This window comes from Epinephelus lanceolatus, chromosome 15 (genome assembly GCF_041903045.1).
Source record: "Epinephelus lanceolatus isolate andai-2023 chromosome 15, ASM4190304v1, whole genome shotgun sequence".
NCBI classification, from domain to species: Eukaryota; Metazoa; Chordata; class Actinopteri; order Perciformes; family Serranidae; genus Epinephelus; species Epinephelus lanceolatus.
Window position 1 is genome coordinate 32,557,286 of NC_135748.1, and position 21,838 is coordinate 32,579,123.

Consider the following 21,838-nt stretch of genomic DNA (forward strand, 5'->3'; position numbering starts at 1 on the left):
GTTTTTTGCTCTGGGCGCTGTCACAGGAGCCGCTGAAAGGGGTACATTTAATTCAGTTATGGATCAGTGGAGAATGGCGTTTGAGCCCGTGTGTCTTTATGTGTGTCTGCTGTGAGTCATTGATCAAATATTTTGCTTGCAGAGATTCAGAGCACTCCCTCAATGGGGCCTCCGACTCCGGCATTAGCCCCTCCCCTGTGAGCCGAGCAGCCTCCTGAGTGGTCAGCTTCTGTGGCGGACTTGGCATTTTACCTCCCTGGCCCCTCCCTTCAGACGTTTGAATTTTGCCATGACTCAAAACCTTTTTCTATTTTTGAGATGTGGCTCCTAGCTCCCATAAACAATAGACAACGATGCTGCCAGTGATGTGATGCACAGGAGTGGAACCAGTGAAGTCAGGCTGGTTGTGGGATAAGTGCAGGATATTATAGCCATTGGTTTCTTTTTGCTCGGGCTTTGTCACCTCTTTTTTCTGGATGCTTTTATTACTAAGTGAATCCATTCACCAGTAGTAGTTGCTGTCCCACTTGATCTCCACATCCACTCTGTATACGACATGAGATGATGATATGTTGTAATGAATCCACATCCTACAGTGAGAGGATGAATTTCTCATTTGCATCCGCAGCTGCAGAGCTTTATGGACTGTGTCCTTATCAGCTGTAATGATTCCTAAATGAAGGCAGCATCCTCGCCCGTGTCCGCACAGTTTCTGAGGTGCACATGGAGGTTTTATGTTGTTGTTGCAGCTTATTAGTCTTATTTGTTTTAATATAAAAATGTAATTACTTGCTCTATTTGTCTGGTTAGAAAGAAGGAAATTATGCTAAAAATACCTTGTTTGCAAACAAAGAGAAATGAAGCTAAAAATATTCTTGCTGGCTACAGATTTTTTGTGTCATGTGCAGCTACATAGTTTTGGGGATGTGTTTATCTTTCTGCTTTTGAACTAAACTTTTGTTTTAATGACCAGGTGACCAGAATTACCAGCTTTCAGATGTATGCACTCCAATAACTGGCTTACTGAGAGATATTAGGTTCAGTCAGGAAATCAGAGAGCATGCTTACATGCACAGCAATCTGTTTACTGTTAAACTCATGTTTGCATTCACGTACACTGCCTACCACCTCACTCCAATTACAGACTTTTGGTTTCCTGTTTGCATGACATTTAAGAAATACGACTCTGGGTACTTAAAGGGATAGTTTGGATTTTTTTTAAGTGGGGCTGTTTGAGGTACTTATCTATAGTCAGTGTATTACATATGGTAGATGTCTGTTGGCATGCTCCAGTTTGGAGAAGCAAGCTGGAGTGCTGACAAGGAAGCTTAGCAATGTACTGCTGTGGATAGGGGGCAGCAGCCATGTTAAAAGAATCAACATCATTTTAATTAGATGCTATGCTAAGAATATTTTTATTGCTTTACCTTTCTGTCGAACCGCCCGTTCCGACATGTGAGTTGTTCCCCATCTAGGCTCTCGTCAAAGCCACCAGACTCCATTGACAAAGACAGTAATTTTAGCTTACTGAAAACAGGAGCTGCTGGTCTACAGCTGCCTCGATCAATTAGTTGGTTAGTGTTATTGTGTGACGTTGGTGAAGTCAAACTAACCCTTTTAAACACCAAAGTCACACAATAACACAAACAAACTAACTGATCAAGGCAGCTGTAGACCAGCTGCTCCTGTGTTTGGCAATGTTAAATCGCTGTTTTTCTCAATGAAGTCTGGCTGTAAAGAGAGCAATATAAGGGCTTACTTTTCCCATCTGAAATCACTGTCTGACAGCAAGGTAAAGCAGTGAAAACATTTAAATATAGTGTACACTTAAACTGATACTGATTTTTTTTCGTTGCCTAAAATATTTTTTGCTGCTGGCCCCATCCACAGCAGTACATGCACAGCTTCTTCTTCGGACTTCAGCCTGCTTTCCTAAACGGGGGGCGTGCTGACCGCCATTTAATGTAGGTAATACACTGACTATGGGTAAGTACCTCTTACAACCCCACTTCTGAAGATCCAAACTATCCCTTTACACGGAAATCCCAGTGATTTTATGCACCAGAATCAGTTCTCGAGAAGAATTATTCAGTCTATGAAAACAGCTGTGTAAGGTCCTCTGTTTCTCTGGAGGAAGCTTTGTTGTGTCTGGGGGGAATGTCCCTTGTGATGTCAATGAAGTTATCTTGGCTTGTCATTGGAGACCATAAATTTTGAATTTTGGAAAGCCTGTAGTGTTTGAAAGACAGTGGTGTGTACCAGCCAGGGAGGGTCTGATGAAAGACACTTATATGTTGCAACATGAGACATCGAGATGATTCAAATAGCACATCATGTGAGCCTCTTCAGCTCACATGAACCTCATAATCAGTAACAGTGTGACAATGCAGTAAATCTGGTGTTTAAATGTCGAGATCTGTTCACTCGATAACAACCACTTTTCTTACTGTCACACTATCTTGTTGTCATAAAGAGATAAAGCTCCAGGGATTAAATGTGTCCTATTCACCAAACTGATAACTGAACCACATACAGGGGGTTTCTGCAGTCCCAGCTCAGTGAATGCAGACTAGACCCCAAGTCCATTTGTCACACGAGAAATGATCAGCACTGAACTGTCTTGTACTGTTTTCTACTGACTGCTGCTGTTGTTCGTACTTTTGTTTGGAATGTGCTGTGGATGGAGGAAAATGTCCACAATGCATTTGTATAATGTGGAGATACTTTCTTTTTAAAATGTGTCCTTGACAAGGCAAACATGTCGTAGCCTACAGATGTGAAGACACCATCTGAATCAGAGCTGCAGTGCTGATTAAATGAATAGATGCTCGATAGAAAATTAATTGGCAAGTATTTTGATAAAAGAATAATAATTTCAATATTTTTTTAAAGCAAAACAGCCATATATTTGCTGGGTTAATGCTCCTTTAATGTAAGAATTTGCTGTTTTTTCTTTATCATACATGATAATTAACTGAACAATTTTGGATTTTTACCTTTGACTGGATAATATATACCATCTGAAGATGTCACCATGGGCTCTTCGCTGTTTTCTAACAATTTATAAACAAATCAATAAATTGAGAAAATAATGGGCAAATTAATCGATAATGAAAATAATTGCTCGTTGCAGCTCTAATCTTAATCACCTTACTTAATTTGATAGCTAGAGATAGGCGATATTGACAAAACTGTTATCTCAGTATTGATTATGTGATGATGTTTTGGGTAAGACGATTGGTATTTTCATACATTTCAGGGTTTCTCACACAGTCAGTGATTTATGGTGGCCCCCCACATATCAGATTTTGCTGCCACATATTGACGTTTTTATTTTTGAACCTGGACCTTTTATTCAAAGTGCTGTTGGAATATATATATATATATATATATATATATATATATATATATATATATATATATATATATATATATATATATATATATATATATACATATATATATATATATATATATACACACACACACACACACCTCCCTCAGAAGCGCAGAGTGGGTACAAGTGGAGCAGCAGTGTACCAGGCGCAGTGAAACTTAACCCTTCATTAATTCATAAAAAAAACCCAAAATGCTCTGTTTTTTTTTTTTGTTTTGTTTTTTTTTAATAGAAGAACTGCGTTCTCATTTTAGAGTTGTCCATCATTTTTCTGCGCACCCTGTGGTCCAGCACTGGGTCTAATGTTGTGTTCACACAGAATGCCATGCAAATTTTTGCGTCACCTTACTTGCACGAGTTTGAACACTAGAATATTTTGTGTTCGCTCAAATAAGTTGCATCATATGCATTTGAAATTGCTGAATCAGTTACTGAACTTCTGCTGGTACGTCCTCCACGTTATATGTCCCTGAAGGATCTCAATGCTGACTGACTATCACAGTGCGAATTGGTCACTGAAATTTAGATTTTCCAACTTTAGTGAATAAGCATATCACGTATGCTTAATTCATGTAGTTCACGTCAGTTGTCAGTTGTTGATGCAGCCATCACATCCATTGTGCTGCTGCCTGACGGGAATTTGCGTCTAATCGCTGGATTACATCGACTTAACATGTATTTCAGTCACCTGAATTATTTTATCCACGCCCGGTGTGAACACAACATAACAGTTTGCTTAAACTTGCCTCTGCAGCAGCTACTCCTCAAATCCATCAACCTGATGTGTTCAGCTCTGATCAATCTGACCACAAACTGATCGACTAATTATACACCCGGCAACTCAAAGAGTTTTGCATGTTGTCATGGACCTCCAAAAACCACTGTCCAATTTCAGAGAGGCGGCACAGAGCAGCTGGAAAATAGTATCACTGTAATTAACCCTTGAAAACCAGGTTAAAAAGACAGTTCACCCTAAAATCAAAAATAAATATTTTTCCTCTTACCTGTCGTACTGTTTATTAATCTAGATTGTTTGGGTGTGAGTTTCAGTGTTGGAGATATCAGCCGTAGAGATGTCTGTCTTCTCTTGAATACAATGGAACTAGATGGCACACAGAAGCGTGCATCTATTCATGAAGAGGCTTGTGCTTGTGATGATGCGAGATGTAAACAATAGTGGCGTCTCCTCGGCTCAGCTTGAAGTTCCATTATATCAGAGAGAAGGCAGACATCTCTACAGTCGATATGTTCAACACTCTGCGACTCACTCCAAAACTATCTAGATGGATAAATAGCTGTACAGGTAAGAGGGAAAATATGTATCTTTGATTTTGGGGCGAACAGTCCCTGTAGTACAGTATTTAACTGATGTCACAGTTTTACCACAACCACTCTGAAAATTTCTCCTCACGTCACAGTATCGATTTGATATTGATAGATCTCCCTGTTGTCGTAGGAATCGTAAGTAAACAGTTATTTTCCCTTCGACAGATGATTTTTGAGCAGAAGCATGTAGCTGTCTGCGCCTGTCTCGCGTCCTTCCACCAGCACACAACAAATATGCACTGTATCATAGAGGTGCAGTCAGTTTGTTAAGGTAATAACAGTCTGCTGTGCTCTCCTCACCTCCTCCTCTCGCCCTCAGGCCTGCTCTTTCCTCCTCTTTCTCCTCCCCTCGTCGTCTCTCAGCCCTGTAAGGCGACCCATTCATCAATAATTGATAATTGGCTGGGACAGGTGAGATGGAGAGGCAATTTGTAGAGAGTGTGGTGTGGGTGCACTGCCAGGAGATTGGCTCGGAGGAGGAGAGGAGAAGGACTGAGGTTGGGGAGTTGAGTTGCTACTCAAGGACGCTCAGCTAGGGGCCAGTCGGAGGAGCCAGCCAGCTGATGTACCACTTCATAACCTGGATACTGTGTGCGTATGTGTGTGTAAATTTATGGATTTGTGCATAAACATGCAGAGAAACACACATTCAAGCAAGCACACCCACATACTGAGACTCAGTTTTATTTGTAAAACCCAAAATCACATTTTGCCTGTAAGAACTTTACAATCTGTACAAACACGACACCCTCTATACTTCGACCCTCAGTTCTGATAAAGAAAAACTCAACAGCAAAAAAATCCTTTACAAGGAGAATAAAGGGAGAAACCTTTTGAAGAGCAGCAAAGAAGGACTTTTTCTTCCAGGATGAACACATGCAGTAGACTTTATACAAACACAGTAGAAAGAACTGAAAATATTTAAATTTTACGCCTTCAAAAGAACATTTCTTCTTCATTTTTATGGAGCCTGAAAACTAAATTCTCCAAGAAAGCTATCACGGCACCAAGTACACCCCCTCCTTGCTTTAATAAGGTGTTTTCTTTAAGTGAAAATAATATGCTATCATGTCTGCATTTATTTGATTTCACGCAAGAGCACTTCCTCTGATAATATATGGTCATTCAGAGGTTCGTGTGTATTTTCTGCAGCTCCGAGTGCTGCACAAATGAAGTGTTTCCTACAGCGTTTTACAGTAAAGTTACTCTGCATTGCCTAAAAAGTGTACACCTTGTTACCTTTTTATGAAATTCAGTGTTAGGGTTAATAAGCTTCAGGTGTTAACGAGCAGCGGTGCTACATCACACAGCAAACACAACATATTATAGGGAGGTTGAGACGCCAACCATGAGTTGCTACACACCCCAGTTTACCTCTGTCTTAAGACATTTGCTACTGGTTCCTACTCAGTATCAGGGATGTAAATCACTGGTTTCATCACGATATCATATCATATTGATTCTTTGGACACACAGTCTCTTATAGAAGAAGATACCAACCCTGTCTTTTCTGCTTTTGACCATAAAAGATAAAAACAACACACAAATAATGTAAATAAGTGATACCGCTTAAGTGCAGTAAAGTTTACTTTAAATTGACTCCACTAACACAGATTACACAGCACATCAAATCAGTAAGCCTCTAGGGCTTTCTGCCAGAAAGTCCCCACTGGAATATTTTCATTTCAACCCAAACTATTATCTTTTTCATAAAACTTCTCTTAACAGCCATAAATAATTGATTGACAGCAAGATCATTTGATAACGGTATCAAATTTAGCTCAATAATAACTGTTAAGATTCATGGACGAAACAATTGTTTGTTGCTAGTGACCCATTATTAGCGTAAGCATGTCTACATTGCATAAATCAGCCTAGCAGCTAGCGGACTTTCCTCCGTTCATAACTTGACAAATGACATGTATTATTTATACATTTTTTCTTACTCACCGTTGGTTTAAGTCACTGAATCTTCTGACAGAACAGCATGTTTGAATTTGAGCTTGCAGGCACGTTTATTCAGCTGAACATTGTTAAAAAAAAAAGAGCAGCTGATGTTGCTATAGTGAGAAGTTAACAGAGTGAGACGCCCAACCAGGCAGGTAGGTTGTGTTTTATCTGTTAATGGCATTGTTACGTATGACCTGTACTCTGTCTTTTGACCCTTCTGCTGATTTATTCCAGAGTAAATAGCATCATCCTCATTGTCTTTCTCTCCGTTGCTTGCCATCTGTCTGCCGCTGTTTGACAATGACACAGACTTTAAAAATAAAAGCGTAACCTAAAGATGACTATGTAGATCGATGTTTTCACTTTGCATCGATGACACTGGGTCATTGATCACTGAATCGATATACCGATCCAGATTGATGGATTGTTACACCCCTACTCAGTATGGAAAAGTTTGGAAGTTGATTTTGATTTTGTAGTTTGCATTCAGAAATTTTAAAAATAAATTGATTATACAAGCAGTTTTTTTTTCATGGAGTTTGGAGCAGACCGACAGGGCAGCTGTGAAAGACACTGAAAGAAAATGTAGATTTTATATATAAAAGCATCACTAATAACCAAACACTAAGCTTGTGTGAACGTTTACAAGCTATACAGTGATGCAGTTGTCAGAAAAGCTAACGGACTACCTTTTCTGAGTAAGGAATCCTAATAAAGGGTGTCTGCAGGTCATAAAATGTAAATATTAGCCCTTAAAAGTCATTAAATAGTCTTACATTTTAATTTGTAAGGTCTTAAATGCCTCAAACATTTTATCTTATTTTATTTATCCATCTTTTAATTTACTTATGTCAAAATGAGTCAAGCTGTTCTGGTCAAAGTCCACAGTTTTTGTGTAACAAATTAAGCTAAGCTAAAGATGTCTTTTTACTTCATACTTGCACTTACCTGTTTGTAAAATGTAGATAATCTAACTCACCTTAATAACCATATATATGTGTGTGTGTATATATATATATATATATATATATATATATATATATATATATATATATATATATATATATATATATATATATATATATATACATATATATGGTTATTAAGTAAGTATATCCAACAATAAACCTATGTCTGCACAGGACCACATTTACTCACTTACCTGCAATGCTTGAGCAAGAAAAAGATGAATTGCCAAAAGAATCTTAGTCAATTTAGTTAAAAAATCTCTTGAAAAGGTTTTAAAAAGTACTACATAATAGCGTCTGATACCTGAAGACCCCCTGTAACAGCTCCAGTCATCGTTTCCATGGACACAGTGAAGGAACAAGGCTGCACAGACGCCATGAAAATAGAATTATTTGACTCATTTAAAGTTATTTTCAGTTCCTAATAAACGAGATGGAACAATACAGGCGGAACAGTAATATAGGCCTAATAATATTTGATTTACTGAGGGAAAATAAAACAAGTGTAGGTAGCAGCGTTAAGTTTACTTCCTCTTGGGGCAGAGATGAGTTTGTCTGGGATTGGTGTTAATTGATTTGGATGAGCTACAGTACCTTGCTAAAAACTTCTGGCAATTATTTGGCAACATAATTGAATGGATAGTCAGAATGTAACATACATGTCAATAGCTGGATTTTTTGTATTTATTTAAGAGTATTTATGTACTACTCTTTGCCTTTATACAGGCATAATCAAGCCCTTTCCTACCTCTCTGAACTCCTTCATGTCTACACACCCTCCTGTACTCTGAGATCCTCTTCCGCGATCCAACTCACATCACCATCTGCCCACTTGACTACCCTGGGTCCTAGAGCCTTCAGCCCCCTGCCCCCTGCCTCTGGAACTGCCCCCCGCCTCTGGAACTCTCTCCGCCGCGACATTCGCAATATTGACTCCCTTTCCATCTTCAAATCCCGTCTGAAAACGCACTGTTTAAAGTTGGCATATTCGCAGAGTGACAGGAAAGGGGAGAGAGAATGGGGATGACATGCAGCACAGGGCTACAGATTTGGGCACACGCTCTACCTGTTGAGCTGGAGGCCGCCCCAACAGCAGGGTTTAAAACAGGATTTTAAATGTATTTATTTACATAAAAACACCTAGCGATTTGTACTCAAATGTCAAATACAGTATAGTCTGAAAAGTTTACCAAGAAGTATTGAAATTTGAGTCTTGAAAAGTATGAAATTTTTAAATGGAAAACGTGTAGGAACACTGTTTTTGCCCCCTCATTTCCTTTAATATCACTTCCATTGGCTTCCTAATAAACAGATAAAATGCCCCCACAAATAATAACAATAATGATAAAAAAAAAAAGAAAACTAGTCTTGCTACATAGATAATGACGTGTCAGGATCTGTCTGATTTGTCTCAGCAGTAGTTAATCAAAGTAGCACATTGCAATGATGGAAAAAAGTTGGGGCGAAAAAGTGGAGACAAACAACCCAATCTGCCATAGTCAGGTGGGCCGCGCTCGCTACCTCTGCTTGCCAGTGTCCTCGGGGAAACCCCAGACGACTGTTGGTTATCTATGAATTAAAAGTGTTTGCTCTACAATAATGTACATGTGCCTGGCTGCCATCAGGCCCTCAGTTTTTCTTGGGGAGCTTTTGTGCAGCTCTATTCAAAAAAACAAACATGCGCCTGTGCCACGATGCCGTTATTATTATTCTAACGCAGTTCCTGCATAACTTAAGAGTCGCTGTCACTCGTTTTTCTTGAAGTTTCGTTTCAATTGATGTGCTGTCAAAAAAAGTGCTCAGAAATATACACATCTTACTTTCTGCCTATTTCCCCCTCACACTAAAAGCCACTTTTTGCTGATAATTAATACACTCCTTTTTGCAAGTTGATTTTGCAGTGTTATAGATTTTCATGCTAATGCAGCGCCTCATCAGGGGAAACGCCACCAGCAACACCAGTTTGGAGCTCATTATGAGCCGCCTGGTCGGATAACAACTGGAACATCAAGCTTAAAATGTAAAACACATGTACATGCACATGATGCAGGAATTAGGTACCAGCAAAACATGTGTTTAAGTCATGTCACGCACTCGTAGACGTCTCTCTAACACACATAGATTGTGTTTGTCTCCCCGCTCACTTTACAACAACTTCCCACCTTTTTAATCTTGTGTTTTTCTTCTGTTATTAATAATCTGGGTCCGTATTTTGTTGCTTTTACATGGCAGAAGATGGAGTGAGGCCCATGCTGTGTGTGTGTGCTTTGCCTGGACGCTGATGGTGTGTCTGCCGGGTGCTGAATGCTGGGCAGAGTGAGTGAGGGAGTGAAGGAGTACTTATCGATTTTGGCCACACATCTCTTCTCCTGAAAATCCCTTGATTGCTTTTGTTCTGCTCCCCGTCTCCCTCTCTCTGTCTCGCTTCCTCTAATGAAACTCCAAATGAATTGGAGCACGTACTGACTGCTCTTCTTTCTCTCCGTTGCACTCACTCTCTCAGGCTTTCTCTCTTCTTTCTGTCTTCGTCTCTCGCTCTCTCCCTGCTGATTTCTCTATTGCTCCCCTTTGTCCTCCTCCTCCTCCTCTCTCTCTCTTCCTCGCCGTCTTTACGTCTCTCTGTCTCTCCATCTTCATCTCATGCTCCCTTGCTCCTCATCTGTTTTGTCACACTTTTCCTCCCTCTGTGCTCGTCTATTTGTCTCTCTGTTTATCTATTTTCCTGTCAGTCTCACCTTCTCTTATCTCCTCTTTCCTCTTCTCCCACCTTCATTTCCTCCGCTCTTCCTCATCCATGTACGAGGAAGCGAATGTGGTGGAGATGTTGCCTACCAGCAGCAGTTAAATCTTTTCTTACAGGATGACTCAGACACATGACAAACTCAAATGGGCTGATAGCTCCTCAGCAGTCGCTCTGTCGTGGACCGATTCTCGAGAACTGTTTTTCACATTTGATTATTTTAAAGGGACAATTCATCCCAAAATCAAAAGCACATTTTTCCTCTTACCTGTAGTGCTGTTAATTACTCAAGATTGTTTTGGTGGGAGTTGCCGAGTGTTGGAGATATCAGTCGTAGAGATGTCTGCCTTCTCTCAAGTACAATTTAACTAGATGGCACTTGGCTTGTGGTGCTCATAGTGCCTAAAATGTATTTGAAAACTCGTGGCAATGTCTCTTCCCTAAAATGACCTGGTTACTCAAGATAATCCACAGACCTTGCTGTGAGCAGTTTCATGTAGGAACTATTTTCTTTCTTCCAAACTACAGTTGCCAACTGTATCACAGCGCAGAAGGAGTTTGATGAAAGAACAGGGTTCCCGTAGATCATTAAAAAAGGTCTTAATAGGCATTTAAACCATTCATCTAAAAATAACGCCTCAGTGGTCAGTGAAGATTCTCAGTCATCCAGGTCATGGTACTCTTAAGTGCTTAATCGTAGGCAACTGGAGTTTCTTGAAGACATTTCACCTCTCAAGAGGCTTCTTCAGCTTTCGTCTTCAACATCCTCAAAAACGCCTTCAAAAAACTCAAGCAAGTCCAGTTGCCTATGATATAGCACTTGAGAACACCTCAATTGGTATTAAAATGTCTTTATGTTTTTTAAAAGTATTTTATGAAACATTTTTTATGATGTTGCATTGTAAAATTGGTAACATCTACTTTTTAAAAATAACCCACAGAGTGCCTCTCACATTAACGTTGCACAGATCAGGATAGCAGAACCAACAGTACTCTTATTTTTTTCTAGCTTGGATCCTCAGAACAGAATCAATCGTTTGCCAGCTAGCTGTCACGTTGCCCTGGACGACACGGGGAAGTGTATATTAAACTGAAACTGGCTGTTTATTGTAGATTTCACGGCATGGCTGAAACCAGTATTGGGCAATGCACACAAGGCTCTTTGCATTTTTTATACAAAGTTTTTCAAACTCGGCACAATGAGAATTCCATGTGCAGAGTGAGAAACACAAAATTGCTCTGTAAACTCACTAACAAATGCCAAGTTCTGTTTTACCCTCTGATCTGCCACGTAACAAAAAAGGCATACATTACCTTACAATAAACATTTGGGCAAAATTGTCCCTAACTCAAAGTAATTGATGTCGGTAATGTTTTTTTCTTTGATTTTGGTTGTCGTAAAATTGGTCTTAAATTTCATTTTGAAGGCATCAGAAAAGTCTTGAAGTCTCAGATTTAAATTGCCTTAAGCTTGAGAGCCCCGAATAAAATGTTTTCTGTGGCTCTGAAGGAGCTTCATCAAGACTTGAGAAAACAACCCTTATGATTCAATCATTAGACAGTACTACCATACTCTGTTACAGTAATTTCCCTGCTGACCAATCAGAGCAGTCTGGGCTTTCTCAGGAGTGGGTCTTAAAGAGACAGGCACTAAAATAGAGCATCTTGGACATAGGTTGAATTCAGGTGTTGCAGCACAGACAGTATGAGGAAAATGAAGTTGTTTTTTGACCATCAAAGCATGTAAACGTGTTCTAGTAGAAACCCTAAATACAAGTAAGAGCCTGAAAATTAACAGAGTAGGTCCCTTTAGGTTTCTCGTGAGTTCTTCAACTCTCTCCCTTTTACATAAACACACATCCTTTTCTGTTCTTTGTGGGACCTATCTCTCCCAAACCCACTCTAATCTTAACCTAATCCTAATGCTAATGTTAAGGGTCAGTTCACCCGAATTACACACACATTTGCCCACTCACCCATTCTTCCTTTTAATCGCCCACATTTTAAGATGTCTTTAGATTTCTGCCTCTGCCCCACTTCTCTGGGGGTAAATTTATTTTTTTTTTTTTGTGCTCACAGCAAAAACTACATAAAGAGATTTAGCAAGGACATCTCTCTCTGGAAACAGTGTCCTTGTTACTCTGGATAATCCACTGGACAGGTAGACAGTTGTTACAATAAAAATTTTTGGGAGTGTCTGTGGATTATCCAGAATAACTGTGACATTGTTTCTGCTGTTGCTGTTGAGTTTAAGGTTTTTTTTTTCTGACCTCTGTGTTTAGCACTGCAAATGAAATTCCTCTCAGCTCCATTGTTTTAGGGGAGGAATCTCAGAAACTGATATCTCCAAACCTGAGGAAATAAAACTGAAGCTGTCTGCAATCATTTAACTGTTTGTTTTGTGGGAGGGTTGAACAAATCTTTTAATTATAAACTGAAGTCATAATATTAAAATGGGCTTTCGTAGAAGGTAAACACCTTACTGTCTAAAACTTAAATTGGTTCCCAGCAGTGTTATTTTCATTAAGAAAAGTATGACTCAATATATTCCTCAAAACAACCTTTATTACCATGACTAAGACGAGAAGATGACGAGATATTACCAATGTTATTCAACACAAACTGTGACTATATCAGCTTGCAGCATTATTGACGAGTCTAAAATGTAATTTAAAAGATAAAAACCTTGCCAAAATCTCTGTATTTTTTTTTTTTTTTTCTCAGTGCAGCCATTTCGTGTCATATGCTGCACGTTGCACCATATCAGGACTACAGTAGCAGCACACAGTGAACACAGTCAGGAGCACTCTGAGTAAATTAAAGTTAACTGTGACAACAACAGGGCTTGGGAGAAAGAAACAAGGTGATACTTGGGCCCATTTTTGTTACACTGAGTCGGAGAAAAAAAATGAATCCATTGCTTTATCAGAAGGGAAGCAGTGTGGCCAAAAAACAGTCAGTTAGATAAATATGCAAATCAGAACATTTTTCATGGTTGGATGAATTTCTTAAATTGATATAATCAGAACACTGGACCAGACGCTTTCTGAAAATCTTCATTCTTAATAATTCACCTTGTGTTTTTCCACAGATAATAAAGATAAAATTTTAGGTGGAGTAAGTTTGACTAAAATGACAACATTATTGGTTTTGGCTTGAGTAGATAGACTGAAATGTTCCAAATAATCTCTTGGCTAAAAAAGCCAAATGTCAGAAGTTTTCATTGACTATAACTATACTAAAATAGTTACCTTTTTCAGAAATAGGATCAGAATAAAATGGCCAGACATTTAGTAAAGAAATCACGCAACGTAACGCAACGTAACGCAACATAACGTAACGCAACATAACGTAACGCAACGTAATGCAACGCAACGTAACGTAACGTTTTCGCGTCGTCCATTGTAGCATCGAAAAACACTGATTTTTAATGTGAGACTGATTTATTGAGCGTTTTTATCGGTTTAAATCACCGGGTCTGTTTGTTTTGGAGAGGAGGAGACCTCTGTAGAAAATTTGGCTGCTGTATAAACCTCCTGAATGTCTGGATCTTAAGTTATCAGAGAAAGCCAGGTGCTTGGCTAGCGGCCTGTCTAGGACATGCCACACTGTGTCGAAAAAAAACACAGATTTGTACCGTGAAACTGCTTTATTCAGTGGTTATACTGGTTTTAATCACCAGGTCCTTTAGATTTGGAGAGGAAGAGACCTCAACGGATAATTTGTCTCACAGTAAAAAGCTCTGAACAATGAACACTGAAGGAATTCTAACTTTGGGAGTAGTGCTATATCGTAGGCACCTGGACTTGCTTGAGTCTCTTGAAGACATTTCACCTCTCATCTAAGAGGCTTCTTTAGTTCTTATGGACTGGTGTGGAGTCGCTGGCTTTAAACTCTGTGTGGGTGTGAACCCTTACAGAGTTGTTGAGGTAACATGTAAGTTGTTTAAAGCCTGCAACTCTGCACCAGTCCATTAGGACTGAAGAAGCCTCTTGGATGAGAGGTGAAATGTCTTCAAGACACTCAAGCAAGTCCTGTTGCCTACAATATAGCACTTAAGATCACCATGACCTGGATGACTGAGAATCTTCACCACCAACTTTGGGAGAAGTTTCAGCTGGTTGCAGTCTGCAGTTCTCACCGCTAGATGCCACTAAATCCTTTTAATCCTACACACTGCTCCTTTAAATATGACACAAACTAACAAGGACATTTGACACAGGCCAAAGACTTAACAAAAATAGCCGACAAAATGGACACTGCTTCTAATAAAGAGACAAGTTCAGACCTCAGACACTGTGTTGACAGACCAAGACAGATCAACCAGCCCAAAGATTTCTGTTAAAATGCTTATTTGGTTATTTTTCAATTTGTTATTTGTTCATCTGCTTTATTTTGCCCCCAAGGTAGTTCACATGATAAAATATTAAAGCTGATTTCTGTGGGTTTTCTCTGCTCTGCTGGGAATACATTCTGCTGGGAAATCTGTTAAATTGTTGTCTTTATTAATTTATACATATCTTCAAATTTCAACACACCAAGTCTTGTAAAGTGTCTGCATCCACCCTTTGAAAAACCAACCATGTGTAACTCTAAACTATAAAACATCAGCTGCATTTCAGATCCTCAAATTCCCAGAAACAAACAATGAGGTTGTGACCTCCTGTTTCTCAATGGAAGCTGCAGAATTTGCTGTTTTATATGGATATAACACAGAGGAGTAGAGTCTGGCTGTTTTTAAACATCCCATTCAGATTCTTTTTGTAGTTTCCACGCTTGGAATACAAGAGATTACCCAAATAACAGTGTAATGAAAACACAGTTGGACGGCATTAAAATGATGGAGCATCCTGAGCGGTGTGAAACATGGCGTCACTTGTGTAATAGGGGTTGAAATGCAGAATTGGGAGAGAAAACCGGAGCCAGATGTTGTTTGATTCATATTGCAAGTCTCATGTGGACATAATCAGTGAGGTTTTATGTAAAATATCTGTATGTGTACACGAGTCGCCGTCTCCCTTAGGACTTTATTTTTTCGGCTCATCAAGTGAGCATTCTAGTGCTTTATATACGCTTGTTGTTCAGGTCCTGAGACTGTTTGTAGCTGCAGCTGATACATTTGCAGCCCCCTCCTCCCCTATTTTCCCTGTGGACGTCATTGTCACACCTCATTCGATGGGTATATGTTTGACCTTTGACCCCTTTGCTTCCCAGGGGAGCTGGAGGAGGAGATGGAGAATCCAGAGATGGCGGACCTCCCTGAGAAACAGAAACACCAGCTCAGACACAGAGAGCTCTTCCTGTCCCGCCAGCTGGAGTCTTTACCTGCCACGCACATCAGGTACACCACCCTGATTTTAACACCACTGAGTTATCTGTTTTAGTTTCAGTTTTTCTTTCTTTATCTTTATTCCCTGAAGAGTTTTGGACTCACATGGTGCAGTGTTTTCACAGCACATACCCCAGGCTGTGAGTAAAGCCTCCATACAATGCCTGTGAGCTACTGTTGAGTCCAAAAAAGCTAAATCTCAATATTAAAATACAAATTTCAAAACAAAAAACCTGCCAAGTCAAAATGAATCAGATAACTGCACTGAAAAAATAACAACTCATTGAAAATAAGCACAGTTATATTTCTTTATTGTAACAATTATTTTACTTGTCTTGACTGTTGTCCTGAACACGTGGTTACAGAAAGCATGGCTTAAGGCCTTGTCCATATGCACATGGGTACTATTGAAGACATAGTTTCTTCCACGTGTTTTGGTCTTTCATCCACATGCAAACTATGTTTAAGGTCAGTAAAAACAAACCTTTTGTAAAATGCCTTACAGGGAGTAGATTTTTAGAAACTGCGTTTTCAGTGCTGACAGACAAGTTTTTTGGCTTGAGACGTCAGAGTGTGCATGGTTATCTCCTTTTGTGAGGCGTTACAAATGAGGTGACATTTTGTGCGATGGCAGATGTGACCAGAATAGTCCTGGTTCTAACCCTTAGTAATAGGATTTTTTACATGTTTACACATCAATGCACCATCACTCTTCCACTGTATTGAGGAACAGAGGTGTCAGACTGAGCTATGAAGGTCACAGCTCCAGGTCGTTCTCGGCTAACAGCTTTTTTAAAAGTTACTACAATGTAAGATTGAAAAGCAGCATATTCTCATTTAAGAAGTTAAAACAATCAATTACCAAAATAGTTACAGATTTTTTCCCCCATTGATGTACTAATCGTTGCAGCTCTATTATGATAGGTATTCAAGGTAGCATAAATTATTGAGTAGCAAATGGCACATTATCTCTGATGGGACTATTTTTTAACGAACTTGAAGATTTAATTGAACACTTTGACTACTTAACAAATTGTTTCTATTTTCACGACAGTAGAAACATATTGTCATATTGACATCAGATCAGCAAAATTTCACCCCTCACTATGGTTTCAGGTTCTGTATGTGTAGAATATATCAGTCATAAACAAATACAGATATTATTTAGATTCAGCCTTTCTGCTTACATTTCAAATTAAAAGCTCTCCAGTGTTTCTGTGGACAGAATCCCTTCATTTGTTTAAACAAGGCTTTTATTTTGAAATATTTGCAGGCCAGGGATGTGGAGAATGCAGTGACTTGTAGCTCCATAAATTAGTCTTAAACGTTTCTTTGTTAAATAAAAATAAATGACATTTATCATGAAATTCAATCACTGATGGCAGTAATCAAAGGCAAACCCTGTGTAAAAAAGTCACTGCAGTAACACTGTCTGTGTGTGACACAGCAGTTCAGTGAGGTAGCTGACACGCACAGTTAGTAGTAGGCGGTGTGGCCTGGTAGGTCTGTCTTGCTGACATTTTTCCGGTTCTGGTAAGAGGTGCAGAAGAAGTAGAAGAACATATACTTTATTAATCCCTAAGGGGAAATTCATTTTTTTTACTCTGTTGTCATATACACACAGAACAGAATTACACACACATGCACAAACAGGACCTATACGTGCATGAAGTGGAGAGGTGTCAGAGCGAGGGGGCTGCCCAAGGACAGGTGCCCTGAGGAGTTGGGGGTCAAGGGCACCTCGGCAGTGCCCAATAGGCAAACTAGCACCTCTCCAGCAACCAGTCCACTCTCCATATTTGGTCTGGGCGGGGACTTGAGCTGGCTACCCTCAGATTTCCAACCCAGGTTCCCTATGGACTGAGCCGCTGCTGCCCCCAGAATGCATCATAATGCATTTTGCCTTCCCTACATGTGTTTATTTCCAGCATTTTATCGCTCACGTGTCTTTAAAACAATGACGTCTTCTTTAACAGGCTCACAGCACAACTTGCCCTGCATTTACTCTTCCTGGCCACCTGCCATTGGGCCATCATTTATGTCGAATCCTGAAACAACCCTTTGGATCGTGTGTGACTGTAAAAACTGCAGCTCTCTGACTCATTTGGATGATGATGATGATGATGATGATGATGATGTGATTATTTATTGATTCCTTTACTCACATTATCCGGCACACATCAGGTTTTATGGCGGCTGAAAGATGGTCGGGAGCTTCAGTCGAGTCTTAGAAACTCCGACACAGAATAATCCCCTCATATAAAGTGTGCACGTTGATCACTAAATGTCAACAGAGAGCTGTTTCTACATATAGACCTGCCTCTTCTCGTCAGTAAGCTCCAGGCAAACCCACCTAATTATTACCACCTTATTACTTGACATTACTGAAGAGTGGCAGGGAAGAGCAAACTGACATCTGCTCGAATAAAAATACTCTGACGAGCCGTTTTTGTTTAGCGAGGATTCAAACTTGATTAGGCTTCCCAACTTAACACCTGTGCGCCGCTGCCGCCGCAGCAGCAGCAGCGAGGTTACACGAGGTGTGTTGAGTTTATCGCCCTGCTGAGTCGTGTTTGCTCCGGGCTAGAAAGGTATGACTACTTAGCTGGTAAATAATTTGGATTCAGACAGTAGCAGTTAAGGGACGAAGATGAGTGCTGTCAGTGTTGACACACTCAAACAACAGGCGGTGCCAGCTGGAGCCAAATCAATATCCCCGTTGCAGTTTCTGAAATGCATCCTACATCAAAGTATCCTCTTAGACGGTTTGCAGAGGGGAGTTTGAACCAGGCCTTCATCTTGCACTTATATAACGTGTTATCCCCTGGACTTTGAGTCTTGTCTGTTAACTATTCGTTCTTCTTCCCTCTCCCTTTGTCCTCCCTCTCTTCCTTTCCTTACATCCTTTCTGGACTCTAGGGGGAAGTGCTGTGTGACTTTGCTGAACGAGACAGAAGCCCTGAAGTCTTACCTGGACAGAGAGGTACGTGCCGTCTCCCCGTGTCCGTGCTAATATAATACGACGGGGTCTTCTTAACTGTGATTAAGTGTGTTAGATTTCAGGATTATCTAAGAGAAAGTGTGTGTGTGTGTGTGTAAGACTTATGAGTTAAGAGATTCTTGATTCCAGATGAATTATTCAACGTGTTGACCCAGAATGTTCTTTTCACATACAGTAATGAGGAGACGAGAGACTAGCAGAGGGGAAGATGTACACACACACACACATACACATGAATACAGAGACAGATAGACTCCTCTCTTTCGCTTCTCCGTTTGCCCGTCTCGCTTCCTGTTCCTTTCATACTCATCCTCATGCCTTCCTGCCATCTGTATTTCCCAGGATGCCTTCTTCTACTCGCTGGTGTATGACCCTCAGCAAAAGACCCTGCTGGCTGATAAGGGGGAGATCCGCGTTGGGAACAAGTATCAGGCTGACATCACCGACCTCCTGAAAGAAGGTACATCATACTTAAATCTCAGGCGTTTTTTAATTGACACAGTTTTTCCAGTGAAGCTTATTCACAGAGTTGCACATTAATGTTTTCCTGCAGGGGTCTTTTTTACCCTCCTGTGTACTGATTTCTTTCTGTCTTTCTTTCTTTTTTTCTTTCTTTCTTTTTTTTTTTACTTTTTTTTATCGCAATTGTTTTTTCAATTTTTCAGCATTAATAAGGCAGTCGGAGGCATAATGAACTGCTCCACTTTTCATGTTTTATAACTGCTCAATTCTCAGGAAACATTTCATGAACTTTAAGCGACCTTTTATGCCCCAAGCCACCGTTTATTTATATATCTATTTTCAAAGTTAAGTTGTAAAGAAAGTCAACTAACCTGGGTTTCCATAGAGATCACAGTGTGGCAGCATGATTATACATAATCAAAGTGTTTAGAGTAACAGATTATTGTTTACGTGCTGCACAAGTGATGATTTTACAGTCACCCAGAGAGTATGGAAAGAATGGGGTACATGTTCTACTTTTAAAGGTACTAGACAACTGTTTTATTGTCGATGTTCACATCCAGCTTTCTGACAATAAAAGCTCCCATTTCCTCCTAATAAAGGATAATGTGTGCAGCATATGTGGGTATGAATGCACATTAATACCTGGATCTTAACACATAACAGTTGTTTAGTTTCTGGCCAAACTGCAATGATGCTTTCACACAGCGAGCAAATGTCGGTGTCCTCTATTTTGAATCACTGGCAGCAGGGTGTAACGCTGCAGCCAGCTATCTCCACAGTTAAATGGAGTTGTAGCCTAAGATGGTGGAAATAATTAACAATATCACACCAATAATATAACAGATTTTGCCAAGTAGTGTCGTAAATGTTGTTTACTGCCCAGACTTGGTAATCAGACTTCAAAGGAGTAGTTCAGATTTTTTGAAGTGGGCTATATGAGGTACCTATCCATAGTCAGTGTATTACCTACAATAGATGTTGGTCGGCACGCCCCCAATTTGGAGAAGCAGGCTGAAGTACCACCACAGAAGCTAAGCAATGTACTGCTTTGGATGGGGGCAGCAGCAAAACATATTTTAGCCACCTAAAAAGATCAATATAGATTAAGTGTATGCTATATTGTTTGTTTGGTGAATCTGAATAAAAATACCAAGGTCACACAATAACACTAACAAAGTAACCGATTGAGGCAGCCTTGAACCAGCAGCTCCTGTTTTCTGCGACGTAAAATTACTGTTTCTGTCAAAGGACTCTGTTGGCTTTGAGATAACTACTTCAGTTCTCCTTTGGAAGGGCTGTCTCACAGCAGCGTAAAATGGTAAAAATACTCTAAATATAGCATACCCTTAACCAATATTGATTTTTGTTTAGGTGGCTACAGCTCTGTTCACACATATACAGATATTTTAGGAACGGATATTTTTCCACTCTGTTTAAACAAAAAAATCTGTCAACGCTACCTTCATTTAACAAAATATCTTTGTCCACACTAGAACATTTGAATGACTCCAAACTCTTGTTCAGCCATGTACCATAGTCTCCGCTTGTTACAAAGGTAGTAAAGCGTACAGGCTACGTAAGACCTACTGAAGATCTCATCAGCCATAATTCTCACAGTTGATTCCCTGTCAATGTAAGGACAAAGGAGCTCATTCAAAGATTTGAGTGACAACAATCTCACTCTAGAAATTTTCCCACAATCCGCTGCTTTAACCAGGTTTGATCCAAAACCGGACACTGAGTTGGACCAAGTAATGTTGGGTGCAGCAAGCACTTCCGTTCATCCATGAAGTGGTGTAAAGTAGTAATTAGACGAAGCAGTGGTCAAACGTAGACAAATTGTAAACAAGCCAGTAGTCCACCATTGTTGTCGTGGAGATTACATCATAGTTTCCCAAACACTCTGTTCTACATGTCCACAAGGACAAAATGTAACATGAGTTTTGAAAAATTTGCATCTTAGAAGACACTGTAAAAACTTGCTTTTAATGACCTAAAACTGTTTGCGTGTAAAAATACAGATTTTCAAAAATATCCGTATTCATGTTGACAGGGCCTAAATTACATTTTGCTGCTGCCCCCGTCCACGGCACTACCTTGCTTAACTTCTGTGGCAGTACTCCTACCTGCTTTTCCAAACTGGGGGCATGCCGACTGTCAACCACTGTACGAAATACACAGATTTTGGATAAGTACCTCGTACAACCTCACTTCAGAAACCTGAATCATCCCTTTAAAGCCAAAACCATTTCTCTTCATTAATCTCTCTGCTCCCTGCAGATGAAGACGTGAATGAATCAGGGAACTCAGAAACAGTAAAATCAGCTCCTGTATTGTTTCTTCATCATAGTTTCCGTGGTTGCCATGGTTACAAGGCAGCAAGCTGAAAAAGTTGAACCATCATAAACTGTATCATATGCAGCTGCAAAGAGCCGTGTGCATTCACAAGCCACTGCCGCTGACCTCGGTTTACGTTGAAAACAATGAAGACGATGGCGACCACTCGCTGTCTGAAAAGCACCTCAAATGCAAACGTGCAACCTTATGTTAAACTCTAATAATGTCAGTGTGGACATTTTACCTCACACATGCAAAGAGTTTCCATCTTTGCATTTTGTCCATAATATTAAACTCCATAATTACTTTCATTCAAGCAAGACTG

General features: G+C 39.9%; 1 protein-coding gene across 4 annotated transcripts in view; it reads left to right on the plus strand.

Annotated features, from left to right (window-relative positions):
• The window catches only part of mta1 (metastasis associated 1), a 79,774-nt gene that overhangs the window by 35,535 nt on the left and 22,401 nt on the right, over positions 1-21,838 (plus strand). For all 4 annotated transcript variants that reach the window (XM_033643414.2, XM_033643416.2, XM_033643415.2 and 1 more), the window contains exons 4-6: positions 15,596-15,722; positions 18,630-18,693; positions 19,054-19,171. In XM_033643414.2, coding sequence (XP_033499305.2) covers positions 15,596-15,722; positions 18,630-18,693; positions 19,054-19,171 — 309 coding nt within the window. The remainder of the gene's footprint in view (positions 1-15,595; positions 15,723-18,629; positions 18,694-19,053; positions 19,172-21,838) is intronic.